We start from the raw sequence: 14,378 nt of genomic DNA, 5'->3' as shown, positions 1-14,378 counted from the left end.
TCTCTTAATCAAGAGGGAGATAATGTCCCCAGGGCTGACAGTCTGGACCCAAAAAAACAAGAAGACATCCTACACAACGTTGCTGCAAATAAAAAAGCAGTAGACTTGGATCTGAATGTAGACAAATTGGAGAAAAACGATGCAGAAGAAGTGTCTGATAAAGACACTGAGAAAAAGCAGCAGCTGCATTTTCAGAAGGACGGTCATGCTGTTGAACCAATTGCAGAAAAAGAACAAAACGCAGTGGATGTAAAGATTGGAGACAAAGCCAAGGCCAAGGAAGAAACGGGGGGTGAGCTTGAGGTCGTGGAAAAAAACAACAAGGCTTTTGATGGGGATGTCAGAGGAAAAGAGGTGAAGCTAAAATATGGGCAAGAACATGTCAGGTCATTTAATAAGAGTGACATAAGTGTTTTAAAGAAGCCTGTAATCAGACAACAGGTAAAAGAGAGCTTTAAGGATAACTCCACTGCTGCCAACAAGACAGCTGTCCACCAAGTGCTTTCTCTGGATGTGACTCTGTCTCCCAGAGACCCCAATGCAGTGGGACAGTTTGGTCTTGCAGCTCAGGTTGCTAGTAACGAGGAGGATGAGGTGAAGAAACGATGGGACGAAGGGCATTTCAACGTCTATCTGAGTGACCAGATCCCCATTGACCGTGGCATGCCTGACGTCAGGCCGGAGGGGTGAGTTTTCTTCGCCACAGTTCAGTCGTTCGCTCCCAACAGCCTGTTTCTGCAACGTGTTTTTTTTGCCCTCCTTACAGATGTGCCCAGAAACGGGTGCACGACAATTTGCCGTCAACCAGCGTGATTTTCTGCTTTGTAGATGAGGTGTGGTCCACACTCCTGCGATCTGTGCACAGCGTTCTCAACAGATCTCCTCCACACCTCATCGAAGAGATCATTCTGGTGGATGATTTCAGCACCAGAGGTACCACACACACTACCTTAGTCTGGCCTTCACGCTGGGAATAAAACTGTCAACACTGACAAACTGATGAGATCATTGCTTTGTTTGGAACAGACACTTCTTTCATAAGCACTGCACATTTGCAGTGTGAGCATAAGGTTAAGAGTGAACTTTATTGATCCTGCACTAGGGAAATGTTTGTGTTGCAGCAGCACAGGGGTCAGAGGCAAAGACTGTACAAGAATGAATTTACATCATGACAAGAAACAAATATATATAGATATGTATATGCTGATCATTCAATGATGAATGTGATTAAGTAGTAATAGTTAAGTTGAACAGTATTTACTTAGTGCTCCACAAGGCTGTGGGATGTAGCTGCAAAGTAAAAGTGACCTCAGAGAGTTTAAGGTAAACGTGTAGCCAAAAAGTGATGGAGTGGTTAGAATTCTTGCCTCACAGTAAATAGGTCATAGGTTTGATTCATGGCAGCAAAGGATGGTCACTAGATGTGAATCCGGATGTGAGCTGTGGTGATTGGTGCGATTGGTTCCAGTGACCCCTAAAATGATTGTGTAGTAGAAAATAATGGACAGAATTAATTTACCAGATGTCCAAGTTTTTTTTTTCTCATTAAAACACTTTAAGGAGAAACAAAGTAACATGGAGGTTGTGTAAAACTGATATTCTCAATTAGTTTTGCTTTTTGTTTTTGCTTTTGCAAAATGTATTGTATTTGCTTGACATTTGCTCCTAGACAAAGGTATTTATTTAATCTTATCATGTAAAGTAGATGTTATGTTTGGATATGTCAATTTCATACTATCTTGTCTTGTGGCACAGAATATCTGAAGGAGCCGCTGGACAAATACATGTCCCAGTTTCCCAAAGTTCGAATCCTCCGTTTGAAGGAACGCCAGGGTCTGATCAGAGCCAGACTGGCTGGAGCTGCTGTCGCCAAAGGTAAGAAAAGCTGTCACAGAGTGTTTGTTGTAATAATTTAATTTAATTTAAAATAATTTGTGTCATACACGTCGTCAGCACTAGGTGATTTATTGTGTAATGATATAGGCAGTAGATGTGTAGCGTGATCTGTGTAGACTTTTCGACAGGTCTGATGTTGCCACAACTAATGTGTTGATCAAATAAGACGTGTACGATGGTAAATGTCATGGATGAAGAATGAGAGGAAAACCTTCAGTAGGTCTAAAGTAATGTGGGAACGTGTCTTGTAACTCAATATATTATAATGAATAAAAATAACATTTATTGAGTCCTACTGAGCATTACTAAAGTCAGTCATGGTGGGTAATCTGTGCAACTGATTAAACAGTAAAGGAGTAACAGTGGGCAACAACAGTGTTTATTTTGTAAAGTGCAGCAGGATGTTTGCTCTCCTCTCCTCCCTATTAGGTAAGGTGCTCACCTTCCTTGACTCCCACGTGGAGTGCAATGTGGGCTGGTTGGAGCCACTTTTGGAGCGAGTTTGTCTGGATCGCAAGAAGGTGCCCTGCCCTGTTATTGATGTAATCAGTGACAAGGACATGAGGTGAATGACTGACCATGTCATAGCTGCAGACAAGTGTACTGCAGTTCAATTTTATGATTTATAAAATAGTTTTTAATACCCTCCTACTTCTGCTCTGACTTGTTCTTTTTAGTTACTTGATGATTGACAACTTTCAAAGAGGCGTTTTCAAATGGCCTTTGGTCTTTGGCTGGAGTCTGATGTCTCCTGAGTATCTGAAGAACAACAACATAACGGCCTCAGATCCTTTCAGGTACATTTATATATATATATATATACGTATATATATACTATATATATATATATAATATATATATATATACGTATATATATACTATATATATATATATAATATATATATATACGTATATATATATATTATATATATATATATAGTATATATATACGTATATATATATATATTATATATATATATATAGTATATATATACGTATATATAGCTCATAGTTTTGCATTAACAATGCCTTTGTACTTATTGTAATCTACTGATGAACGTGAATGCAGCGTCTAAACTGCTGCTGTGGCCTGGTTACACTCCCTGCAACACTATATAGTATCCTAAAAACCACCATGCTGAAGGAGATAATAAGTCACTTTGCATCCAAGGATCTAATATCCATTTGGACATGTTCCAGTGCAAGGATTAAACCCCGCTTTTGCTGCAGCGCAGCTATTCTCTTTATGTGAAGATAGTGATACTCCTGTTTGCTGAAAAGCTACAGTCAATCTGGACAAAAACCACAACAAAATGTGTTGAAACATTGCGCTGTTGAGGTTTCAAATTTCTTTAAAAAATTCTTATATTGTTTCAATGACACAAATAAATATGTAGTAAACAGTCAACAGTCCTAGGCCCTTAAGAATCATCTAGATTTTCCCTCAAATTACATCACAGGGCACAAATGTGCAAATTAACACAAGTAAACTATGTCTTAACAAAAATACAGATTTTATTTCACCACAGAGGTCTTCAACAGTGATGTAATACACATTACCATTAATCCTGTCTATTTTAGCAGTTGCGTAAATGAGGGCAGATGTTATTGATGTGTCAGTCAAAAAATGCTGAAGTTCTCTACAGCGGTGATCTGGTTAAGTTGAGGCTGAAGACGAGCATAGACCTGTCCCTTCAAGGCCTCCAGCACAAAGGGTGGAGGACACTCCCCTACAGCTGTTGTTACAATTATTACACGCGAGCTGTCATGGTTTTAAAATAACTAATTTTCTCAGGGAGCATCCCTAATTATAAATTATTATTAAATTAACTGTAAATATCAAATGTTAAAAATGCCATCGCCAATGCCCTGCAGTTTTAGTTGCTTATTCATTTATTTTTGTTTTGGACTTTACAGGTGTCCAGTTATGGCTGGAGGACTTTTCTCAATTGACAAAAATTACTTCTTTGAGCTTGGAACCTATGACCGAGGCCTGGACGTTTGGGGTGGAGAAAACATGGAGATCTCCTTCAAGGTGCATTTGTTCATCAGGTTTTACTCTGTACATGAAGTTTTTCTAACCAGCTTTTCTTAACTTGAATATTATTTCTACATGTGGCCTCTCTCACAGATCTGGATGTGTGGGGGAGAAATAGAGATCATCCCCTGCTCCCGAGTGGGACACATTTTCCGTGGACAGAATCCGTACAAATTCCCCAAAGACAGACAGAAGACGGTGGAGCGTAACCTGGCCAGGGTGGCTGAGGTCTGGCTGGACGAGTACAAGGACATCTTCTACGGTCACGGCTATCACCACATGCTGGACAAGAACACCTTTGACGTGGGCGACCTCACGGAGCAGATCGAGCTGAGGAAGAAGCTGAAGTGCAAGAGTTTTAAGTGGTACCTGGAGAACGTGTTCCCAGACATGAAGGCTCCTCTGGTCAAAGCCCAGGGAATGGTACGTTCAGTGGAACGATGATGTCATCAGTCTTGCTGAAATATAACAAATGTGACCAACAATAAGTCAAATTTGGTTCTAATATGGTTTAATTGTCCTCTAGCTCTTCAACCAGGGCTCAGGGAAATGTCTGACATTGCAGAACAGTTCTCTCTTCATGGAGACATGTCACCAGACTGAGGCGGTCAGTGTTTTTTGAGTTTTCTTTAAATGCTAAGAAATATATATGTCAACGTTCTTCTTCTGAGCAATTATTTCTCTCAGCAAATGTAGGCCACATTAATCCTCTAGAGCTGTAAAACTAGATCTGGAGGATGTAGTACAGAAATATTCAGGATACTAAAAATGCTGTCCAGGACAGGATCCAAGCCACAATAAACAAGGGTGGAGTTCAAGTCCAGACCAGTCCTTTCTGGCTGTGGTCCTTTCAGACCTCAGCGCTGCCTCCCTGGTCCATTGTTTCAACATCTAACTGTTTTCATAGGACATAATTATATCTCTGGAACCCAGCTTATTTTTTATTTTTATTTTTTTTAAAGAGTCAACAATTTAATTACACCTGGATGATGCAGATTCGTCAGCAGGACCTGTGTGTTGTCCCACAGCAGCAGGACAACGGCTTTGTTCTGCAACCGTGCAACAACAGCAGTCCAGAGCAACGATGGTTCCACAAAGCTACCAACTCACCAATGGTAGGTTGATATGAAGCTGTTCGCTTTGATTAGTGTTTGACTTGGCCTTCACAGATCTGTCATTATAAAAAGACTTCAGCCTAAAAATCCTATGGTAAAAAAACTGTATAAAATACAGGGAGATTTTTTTATCTCAATCAAAGGGACATGTACATATACATTTAACCCATCTATTTCCTGGGGAGCAGAGATCGCTTTCAGAAGACAGTGAATTGGTCTCTCGCCCCAACAAGCCTCTGATAACAAGTTTAAAAACCACTGAGCTGCAACATCGAGAAACTCAATGTTGTGGCTGTTCTGCTGAAATTTATTTCAAAAGCATTTTAGCATATTTTTTTTTCACGCTGTTTTTTTTGTTCCTCATATAGGCTGAGCTTTTTTTTTTCACGCTGTTTTTTTTTGTTCCTCATATAGGCTGAGCACCTCATATCAGAGGTTACTCTCCATCGCGTGTGTCTGGAGGCGGAGCCTAACAGTGACTCTGTTCATGTCAAACCATGTGTTCCCCTCAACGACCGGCAGAAATGGCAGTTCACCCACTACAACATATAAACTGTAAGACTGTTCTTATTGATTACATGTCTAATGTGCACTACGGATGCGTCTTTGGCTTCGCTGTGGTAGAACGATGCAGAACCTTGTGGAAATACTATGGTACCAACATGCACAGTGGACTGTGTAGGGTATGTGCAATGTTCAGATTTAACGTGGACTGAAGTTGATTTTCAGGAAAGAAATTTGCAGCTGACATTTAAGTTGGTCAGTTAAACTCTTGATTAATTTTATTATATTATTATTATTTGGACTACAAAGTCCAATGCAAATGGAAAAAATAGTTTACACCCAAACTCGCAGAGCCTCACAGTTTGCAAAAAAATCCACTCCAAGGCCAAGTTAAATGTATTTGTAAAATAATAATAATAATAATTTCTTCGTGTATAAATCGTGTCCCATCCTCTCTAGATTTTCTTTATGTAATGTTGGTAAATGGGTGAAATGGCTCCCCCTGTGGTTTTCAATTTCCTGTGTAATTCTTCATGTATATTTTGTTGTGAATTTTTTACGGTTTTGTCACTAGGGGGGAGTGTTGCTTTATCATTCCTAATGAGACTGCTGTGATTTCCAGATTTAGTGAGTGAAATGCGTTTTCTTCAGAAAATAAAAACAGATTGTCTTGAAGAATTAGTTTTAATTATTATTTATATTTTCTGCACCAGATAAATAAGACATTTCTTGGCCTAAGCTCTGTCTACCATAACCCAATCTGGCATTAGAGGCTCAGTGGAATCAAACCCAGAACCTTTCCTAAGCCATGCAGGGATCCTACTACTGCAGCATACTCCCCCCATCTAATACCAAACAACATCTTTCTACTACTGCAGCATACTCCCCCCCCCATCTAATACCAAACAACATCTTGGTTATTATAGAAAGTAGGATTATATTCTCAGAGCCTGTTATTCACTTAATCCATTGCTCCAATGGTGGTTTTACATAAGAGCTTTACATTTTCATGCTGAAACCTTATTAGCACCTATTAGCTGGCATTTCTCTACAATTACAGACCAAACAATAAATATTAACAGTTCACACTTTGTTTCAAACCCAGTTATGTCACATTAGGGTGTTCTGTTTATTTTTGATACCGTCTTACAAATTCATGACCATGAACTCAAACTGCTTTATCTTCTGCCGTGTGTTTCCTCTACGGATCTTGCGGTAGGACACGGTGCTGTACTTGGAGGCGGAGGAGAGGTGGTCAAAGGCTCTGGAGCTGTCGCTGGGTTTCTTCTGCAGAGGTAGAGTGGAGTAGCCTGGTTTGGGACCTTGATGAAACCCCACAGGAACATAAAGGTCGGAGCTCTGCTTTGGTTCCTGCTGTACCTTAATTTGCCCTGATGTCTGAAGTTGTTCACTTGACGTCCCTGTTGGGACTTCTTCTTCCTCCTTGTTCAGCTCTCTGTGACGCTCCTCATTACTCAGAAGAACTGGTGTTTGAGCCTCTAGCACTAGTTCTTCGTTTACTTCTAAATTTGCTGCAGAGAATTGTACTTTGTAAGTCAACGTACTTATGTGTTTGAAGTTACTGCAAAAAAAACCCAAAACAAAACAATTTGAACTCACCTCTCTGCAAAAAAACAAAACAAAACAATTTGAACTCACCTCTTTTCCATGATCCTTTCTGTTCCGGTTGTGTTGTCACAGCTGCATTTATGCACGTTGTTTCTAGAGATTCTGTTTGGTTTCTGTCAAACTGTTCTGCTGTGCTGTTACTCTCTGCTCTGGGTTGTGTAGAATCAGAAGAATGGTTTTTTTGTCTCTGACCGTCCTTGCAGTCATCTTTTTGTTTCTTCTCGACTATCAAATCCTCTTCGGAGGTCAACACTTCTGCCTCTTGTTCGGACTCCGTCTGAAGGATAAGTCCCAATGCTTCACATTCCAGAAGCTGTTCTTCCTCATCTAGATTGAACTCACACAGTGTGTCTGCTTCTCTGTCCTGCTGACCTTGGTCCTCATCACTGTAGAAGACAGAGTCGTCTCCCTCCTCCATCGACCATGCGTCTCTGTCTTCAGGCTTGTCCTGGGTCTTCAGAGACTCCAGGGAGATGCCGCTGATGATCTCCACTACTTGAGACACCAGTGCATTTTCTTCTTCCTCTGTTAGTCTGGAAGCCCTGGGAGCCACTGGGCTGGTTGCCATTTCTGACACTATGACACTGGTTCTGTTAAATACCTTTGATTTATAACTCAAAATGAAAGATCCGCACACATGGCTCGGTTATCGTTTCTCATCTGGTCTCATTGCGGCACCTGTTTTCATCCTTTACAGCCAGGAAGAGGGAGTAAAAAGAGAGTTAGTCTGGCTCCGAGTTCCACTACCATTCACTGTCTGTGCTGAAGTCTCTGTGAAACAGGGGTTTTGTTGTGGACCCAACAAGGCGTCTTTGTTGTTGTGGTATCTGCATATGGAGTGATTGTACTGGATCTGTAATCCCTGCTGGATGACAGCATGCCTTCTGTAACAGTTTGAGTCTGGATTAACATTCTCCTAGGTTCCATAGGTTTTCTTGACCCTGCAGTACTGACTGAAAAAGGAGGAATTTAACCCTGTTATGGTGTGTTTTATGTAACATAAGACCGTTAAGTAATGTGGCTGAAGTCTTCATATGACATTATTGGAACCTGAACTAGTGCAGCTGTGGAAATTTGAGAGACCAATGTGTGAACACTGTTCAGAGCAGCTGGTAAAGGTTAAATGAATGAAACTAAAAATGTACTTAACTAAACGTTAGCTAAGTAAATGTTGTATTTTCACCAAGCTTAATAAGAGCAACTTTTTACAGTATTTTGTGTTTGTTAACATTTTAGCATGTTAACACGTAGCTCCACTGGATGAAAATTGACTGAACAACTTGTGTTCATTTGAGTTTTTTGTTTTTTTTGTTAATTATGTTTTGACATATTGTATATAATCGTAAAAAAAAATAGTCAATTTGTTTTTAACTTTTTAACTATTGAAAACTGCCTCAAATTTACCTTGAATTTCTGTTTTGACATATTGTATATAATAGTCAGAAAAACTAGTCAATTTGTTTTTAACTTTGCCATTTGTTTTTAAAAACTGCCTCAAATTTACCTTGAATTTGGTCAGCTTAGCTAAATAGGTTAGCATACTGAAGGTGATAGGTTACCAATAAGAAAATATAAAATACACATTTACTACAAATAAGAAAATATAAAATACACATTTACAAGAAGCTTGAATTAAGTTTTTTCTAGTTTAAAAGGTGATGTCCAAGATTATATGGTAATGATTATACTTCTGGTAAAGCTGCAGGTTGATTTACCAGGAAGGGAAGTTAGACAGTGGTTGATTTGATTGGCTGTTGGATTATTTCCTGTGTAGTGGTTGTTTTTTTAATTTTATTACTGAAGCTGCCTGTAAACCACACTGTGATAGAATGTGTACAATAGATAGAGGAGTGAGTTCCTACATCAGTACCAGGTTCTGTTGTCCTGCAAACAGGGTTAAGACCAGAAGCTTAGTTGTTGTGTTTGTGAGGTTCAAGCCAGGTTTTATTTTAAAGGAAACATCATTTAGAAACTATCAAAAGTCAAACACACAGCATCACACTAACTGTGTGTGTGATGCTGCCCCCTGCCTGTATTTATCTCTTAACATTTTCCAGCCAGTAGTTAGAATGCTTTTTGCAAGTTGAAGAAACAACTTTAAAAAGACTTATCTGTGAAATCAGTGGGTTGTTAATGCAACGTTTATGAAATTAATATTGCAAATTGCAAACTGCATGCAGTGATAGCTGTCGTTTGGTGTTGTGTGACTGGTAGGCTGTTCTAGGTTCACTTTCAGAGCTTACTGTATGAAAATGAAACAGGTGAGTCGTACGTCTTTACCCACATCCTGTTTTCAGTTGAGTTGCTGAGCTGTGTTGATAGAAACTTTAAATCCGGCCTGATTCTCATGAGGGTAAAGTTTTGTTGAAGTTGTCTGTTAACGCTGTTGAGGTTCTGTGAATGAATTAACGCACTGTCATTACGGTAGCAGGGAAAGACATTTATTTAGTGGACACATAATGTAATTACAATGTGACGCTTGTATTTATTTACACTTCATGTAAAAGAGAACATCATACATTCCCATAATGCTTTGTGCCATGAGTCTGAGACACATAGTGAACCAGTCCTAGACTTTATTTATTTAATGATGTTGTGTGTTTTGCTTCTGTTGTTACATGTCATGAAATTGTCCTGTTGCTGTATCGTCAACAACTGGATGACACAGGTGTCCATGACCCGCCCCCATCTGTCTTTGACTGGCTATTACTCTTTGCTTGGTTGGTCAGTTTCCTGAGTCATCGCTTCTCTTCCCTTGCTGTAAACGCAACTAACACTCAATGGGTGGACAAACAGGAGCTAAATCTTTTTCAGAAGAAAGTTCATCATTTGAGTCATCATTTGAGTTCATGGTTGTGAGAGTCAACAGGTCACTGAGTGTTTGCTCCTGTTTCCTCCTCCTCAACTGATCGTTGAAGTCCAGGGATCAACTTGAAGATGTGTTTGCGCATGTTGGTCTTCCTGCTTTTCCTAGGCAGAGTACCGAACAGAGAGGAGGTCCTCGTCTCCTCCCATGAAGGAGAGAGGGAGCTGCTGCTGCCGGCAAAACTGGAGCTGCTGGAGCGGACGACGGACTGGTGATGGAGGCGGGAGTTCAGGGACCACCTGGAGCCTTCCTGTGTGGAAAAATCTCTGGGGAAGAAGCAGCTGTCGTCTGTGCTGCTGGCTGCACTGAAGGGACCGGGAGAGAGCGCGTCGTCAAACACGCTGATCTGGTCGCTGTCGTCAGTGGCCACGCTCCTGAAGCTGCTGTCACTGGAAAAGCGACGACCATGGCAGACAGTGGGAGAGCTAGTTGAAGAGTCCACGGAAAGGTGGAAGCTGCTGTCGTTCAAGTTACCTGGAAACAACAAGAAGCCCCATGTGAGTCAAAGCTCCAGTTGTCAGGAAGATTGTCAGCAGCTTTGTTTTTCAGGGGAACTCCTATCTTCTACATTATGTGGCGCTCATCACATTTCACGTCAGTCACAGTGAGCACGCTTCGAAGAGATGACACTGGTTGTGAGAAAGGAAGTGCTGTGGTCTGACAGCTGAGAACACACTCACCTCGCAGCAGGCACTTTTCCTGTAACGTTAGTTTTTGCAGCTCCATCAGTTTCTCGTGTAGAGAGTTCTGTGAGTGTGAAAAACGACAAGGTTTTATTTTCTGTAAGTCAAGCCCAACCTGACAGCCAAAATTTTCAAACAATTTTACAAACATTCTGTCTTCACTGGTTCCACTGAACTGTTTCTGGGGTCAACTCACAAAAGTTTCCATTTCAACCACTCTTTCTTTGATCAGCTGCAAAGTTCTGCTTTCTTCCGGGCTCTTGTTTAACCTTTATGGCAATTTGATCAAATATTGTAACCATCTGTAAGCTAAATTGTAGCTTGTCTTTCAACAAAGAGAGTTAATCTCTTTGTTGAGCTAGCCTTTAGCAGACCTATTTTTTTCTTTCTTTTGCTTAGTGCTAAGCTAACCTTCAGACATTTTTGGACTAATGTTTAAAGATAGCCTTGGAGAAATCTTGGAGTTAATTTTTCCCTACTTTTTAAAATGCCATTTTTAGTGAAATAATGTTGTAATTTGTGCCTTTTATTTTATTTTTGCCTAGTAACCATTTTCTGGTCTAACAGCAACACTGAGAGCCCAGTGAGTGTAGAGTGAACTGTAGCCCACTGTAGCATGTAATCACAGCTAAGACGCTTACAGGTTCCTTAGATTTGCGTAAAACCAATGCAAGTGCTATGCACTAAATACATAATTACAGCCTTCAATATCACAGAGGCAGGGATTGGCCCTTAGGTATTTCATTCTGACTGATTCTTAAATTACTCACACTGACCTGATTTTAATGTTGGAACAAGCTAACAAATACTCCAACAACACTGCAGTCACACTGCCGTGCAACAGGAAACCCACCTGTAACGCTAGTCGTGATGTTTTGGTCTAACATCACGACCTGTGTAACGACCACAGACTCGCAGGATGTTGAACACACTCACCTTCAGAAGCTTCATCTTCTTCTCCAGCTCTATCTGCTTCACCACACTCCCACACACCGTCTCCAACCTGAACAAAAACACATTCTCTTTACTCAGTTTTCCATTACCGTTAACACCGTGACATTAACGCCGTTTCGACTGATGTCACTCACTTTAAACTGTTGGCCGAGTCCTTAATCAGACCAAGTATCTGCTGATGCGAGGATCCCTCTACGCTGGCGCCGTTAATGGTCACGATAACATCTCCTGCGGTCATTGAGGTCACAGAAAGTGGGAAGTAAGCAATGAGTTTACAAGAAACAACTCTGTTGTGTTTTAGCATAAATTCATGTTCGTGGGTGGAAGGACACAACATTGAAGTATATATATTTGTGACCACAGCTGCGTCGCTGACTGTGTGTACACCAGAAAACGTGAGGGCGTTGTGTGCAAAACTGTGTATATGGAGGATGTGGCCGCCCCACCTGTGGTCAGACCAGCACTCTCAGCAGCGCTGTCCGTCTGCACTTTGTGCACAAAGGTGTACATCTCCACTGTGGTGCTGTTCTTCAGCTGCAGGCCGTAGGTCTGCAAGGAAAACCACAGAAAAGTAAAAAAATAATTCAAATTTGTTTTGTATAATACATGCATACAATTATTTCATTTTTAAAAATGCATCAGCACAATGGAGAAATAATATTTATTAGTATTATTACTGTTGCTATTATTGTGGTTGTTTCTGTTACTATGACTCTTATCATTATCAGTTCCTACTCTTTCAGACACAACACAAACATGACGTAAAAAGTTATCTTAATGATGAGTTAAAAAAAATGTACACACAAATATTGTCAGGATTCCTTCTACCACCCACCCCCAAATTTTGATTTTTTTAAGCTTTTGACTTTAAATTAAACTGACTTTTTTAGCAGCTCTACAAATTACTTGTTTTGCTCTCATCCTTGAATTCTGATTTGTTTTATACATTTTTTCCACAGATCTACATGATAAAGAATGATTTTTAAAAAACCAAAACATTTTCCTGTTAAATATTTGATTATAGGAACAAAGAGACAGTGACTCTGATAAACTTCCTTAAGTTCTCCTTTTTTAAAGTTTTTTTTGTCATTTCCTTTAATTCAGATTTAATTTCAGAATTCTAAAAATAAAATAGAATTCAAGAAAATTCAAAAAAATCAATAGATTTGCAAATAAAAGCTTTTAGGTAAACCTAGGTTAAAAAGGTTGAAATCTAAAATTAAATGAAACAGATGCTCACCTGAAGTTCAAAACCAAACGTCTCGTTGTCCTGCTTTTCTAGTATAATTGTGGTTCTGCGGAAAAGAAAAAAAATGCAAAGGAATTATAAGTAAACACAAAAAACTGCAACTGAAAAAAACAAAGAGGAAACTACAGAGCTTTAAGTTCTACCTTTGTGGGTCATAGTAATCCACCAGTGAGTTGGAGCGACATGGTTTAGGCTGCAAAAGCAGAAACACAAGAGTTTGACTGTAAAACAATAGAGCACTTATTTTCAGGAAACTGGTTCAAAGCTTTAGGGATGTGAACAGGTAGGTCCTGTACTTCTCTTTTTTTTTTTGGTTTACAGAATAGATAATTACAGGTGAACAATGTTGCTTCAGTTCTGTATTTGTGTTGCCTGTTTTCTCACCTTGCAGCCTCTGGGCAGAGAGCTTGTGTTTGTCTGCTGTCGATCACTGTTGCCCCTCAGGGAACGCCGGGACCACAGAGACGTTTTCTTCCTGCGAACATTATCCAGGATGCAACGGTCTTGGCTGCTCTGATGCTGAAGTCCATTGGAATTCATGGTAGACTGCATTGTAGACCAGTTCTCACAGCACCATTATGTCCTGCAGCAGCAGCAGCGGTGTGTGTGTGTGAGACAGTGAGTATGACCTGCCATGCAGCTATAAGTAAAATGTGTCGAAGCGGAAATCCACATCATGTGACTAGTGGTGGTGAACCTGCATCTGTAGATCACAGTTTCACACATACGCACACCCAAATACACACAGTCTTTTTTTGTGATTTGTGAGCACATCTTACCCCAACCTTAACCATTAGTTTCCCTTATCTTACCCGTTAATTTCACTTTAACACAGCCCTAATTCTAAAGTATTTCATGATGGGATGTCAAAAAAAAAAAAAGACAAGATTTTACACCCCAGTATGTGCACCAAGGGGTTAAATTTGTGCAAAAAATTTGTGCCAAAAATACAAAATAGTATTTTGTCACAGACTGCTCATGGACAAAATTTGATCAAAGATGATCCATGCTAATATTAATATTACAAAACAAATAATTTTATGCCCAAATGCAAAATTAAGCAAAAAGCTTAAAATACCCTCTGTCTCAGTGCAGATCAGAAAAATGTCCTCACCAGAATAGCTGTACGTAGAGCACACCCACACAGACACACACACACTTTCCTGTTCACCCCTTTTCTTGAGAAGTGCTGTTTGACTGCTCGGAGGAGAAAAGGGAAGGAGAATGATCACAGTGTTGTCCCCTGTACTGTTATGCCCTCATTTTGATTTAGTCTGTCAGAAAACTGTGGTACCTCCACCAGTAGCTGCTCCCTGTCTGACTGGGTCTCACTCTCAATTGAAAAAATTGAAAAAAATTGAAATTTTATCCTTTCTGTATGTTTTTCATCAAATTACAGCATTTTGAAAATTTTATTAGTAAAATCAGCATGTTTTAGGACATA

At 39.9% G+C, this 14,378-nt stretch overlaps 3 protein-coding genes across 3 annotated transcripts in view; 1 reads left to right on the top strand and 2 right to left on the bottom strand.

The window, feature by feature from the left end:
• Positions 1–6,228, top strand: part of galnt5 (polypeptide N-acetylgalactosaminyltransferase 5) — a 7,941-nt gene extending 1,713 nt beyond the window's left edge. The window contains 10 exon segments of the mRNA XM_025063546.1: positions 1–686; positions 767–933; positions 1,756–1,875; positions 2,326–2,461; positions 2,574–2,693; positions 3,814–3,931; positions 4,028–4,357; positions 4,461–4,541; positions 4,897–5,049; positions 5,464–6,228. The exon segment at positions 1–686 is cut by the window's left edge and continues 40 nt beyond it. Coding sequence (XP_024919314.1) covers positions 1–686; positions 767–933; positions 1,756–1,875; positions 2,326–2,461; positions 2,574–2,693; positions 3,814–3,931; positions 4,028–4,357; positions 4,461–4,541; positions 4,897–5,049; positions 5,464–5,601 — 2,049 coding nt within the window. The 3' untranslated portion in view covers positions 5,602–6,228.
• A 195-nt stretch (positions 6,229–6,423) lies between these two features.
• ermn (ermin) lies at positions 6,424–8,731 on the bottom strand. The gene is made up of 3 exons (XM_017039981.2): positions 8,687–8,731; positions 7,213–8,586; positions 6,424–7,085 (listed from the first exon to the last, which is right to left on the bottom strand). Exons 2-3 carry the CDS (start codon positions 7,748–7,750, stop codon positions 6,700–6,702), a joined length of 924 nt encoding a protein of 307 aa, XP_016895470.1. The 5' UTR covers positions 7,751–8,586; positions 8,687–8,731; the 3' UTR covers positions 6,424–6,699.
• An 870-nt stretch (positions 8,732–9,601) lies between these two features.
• On the bottom strand, positions 9,602–13,794 carry cytip (cytohesin 1 interacting protein). Its single transcript, XM_008328740.3, has 8 exons — positions 13,319–13,794; positions 13,078–13,127; positions 12,926–12,980; positions 12,132–12,234; positions 11,820–11,913; positions 11,668–11,734; positions 10,729–10,795; positions 9,602–10,522 (listed from the first exon to the last, which is right to left on the bottom strand). The coding sequence occupies exons 1-8, from the start codon at positions 13,484–13,486 to the stop codon at positions 10,053–10,055; spliced, it is 1,074 nt and encodes a 357-aa protein (XP_008326962.1). The 5' UTR covers positions 13,487–13,794; the 3' UTR covers positions 9,602–10,052.
• Between the last annotated feature and the right edge of the window lie 584 nt (positions 13,795–14,378).

The sequence above is a fragment of the Cynoglossus semilaevis genome, chromosome 16, assembly GCF_000523025.1.
Source record: "Cynoglossus semilaevis isolate Cse_v1.0 chromosome 16, Cse_v1.0, whole genome shotgun sequence".
NCBI classification, from domain to species: domain Eukaryota; kingdom Metazoa; phylum Chordata; class Actinopteri; order Pleuronectiformes; family Cynoglossidae; genus Cynoglossus; species Cynoglossus semilaevis.
The sequence above is the reverse complement of the archived record's forward strand: the minus strand, read 5'-3'. Positions and strand labels throughout refer to the sequence as shown.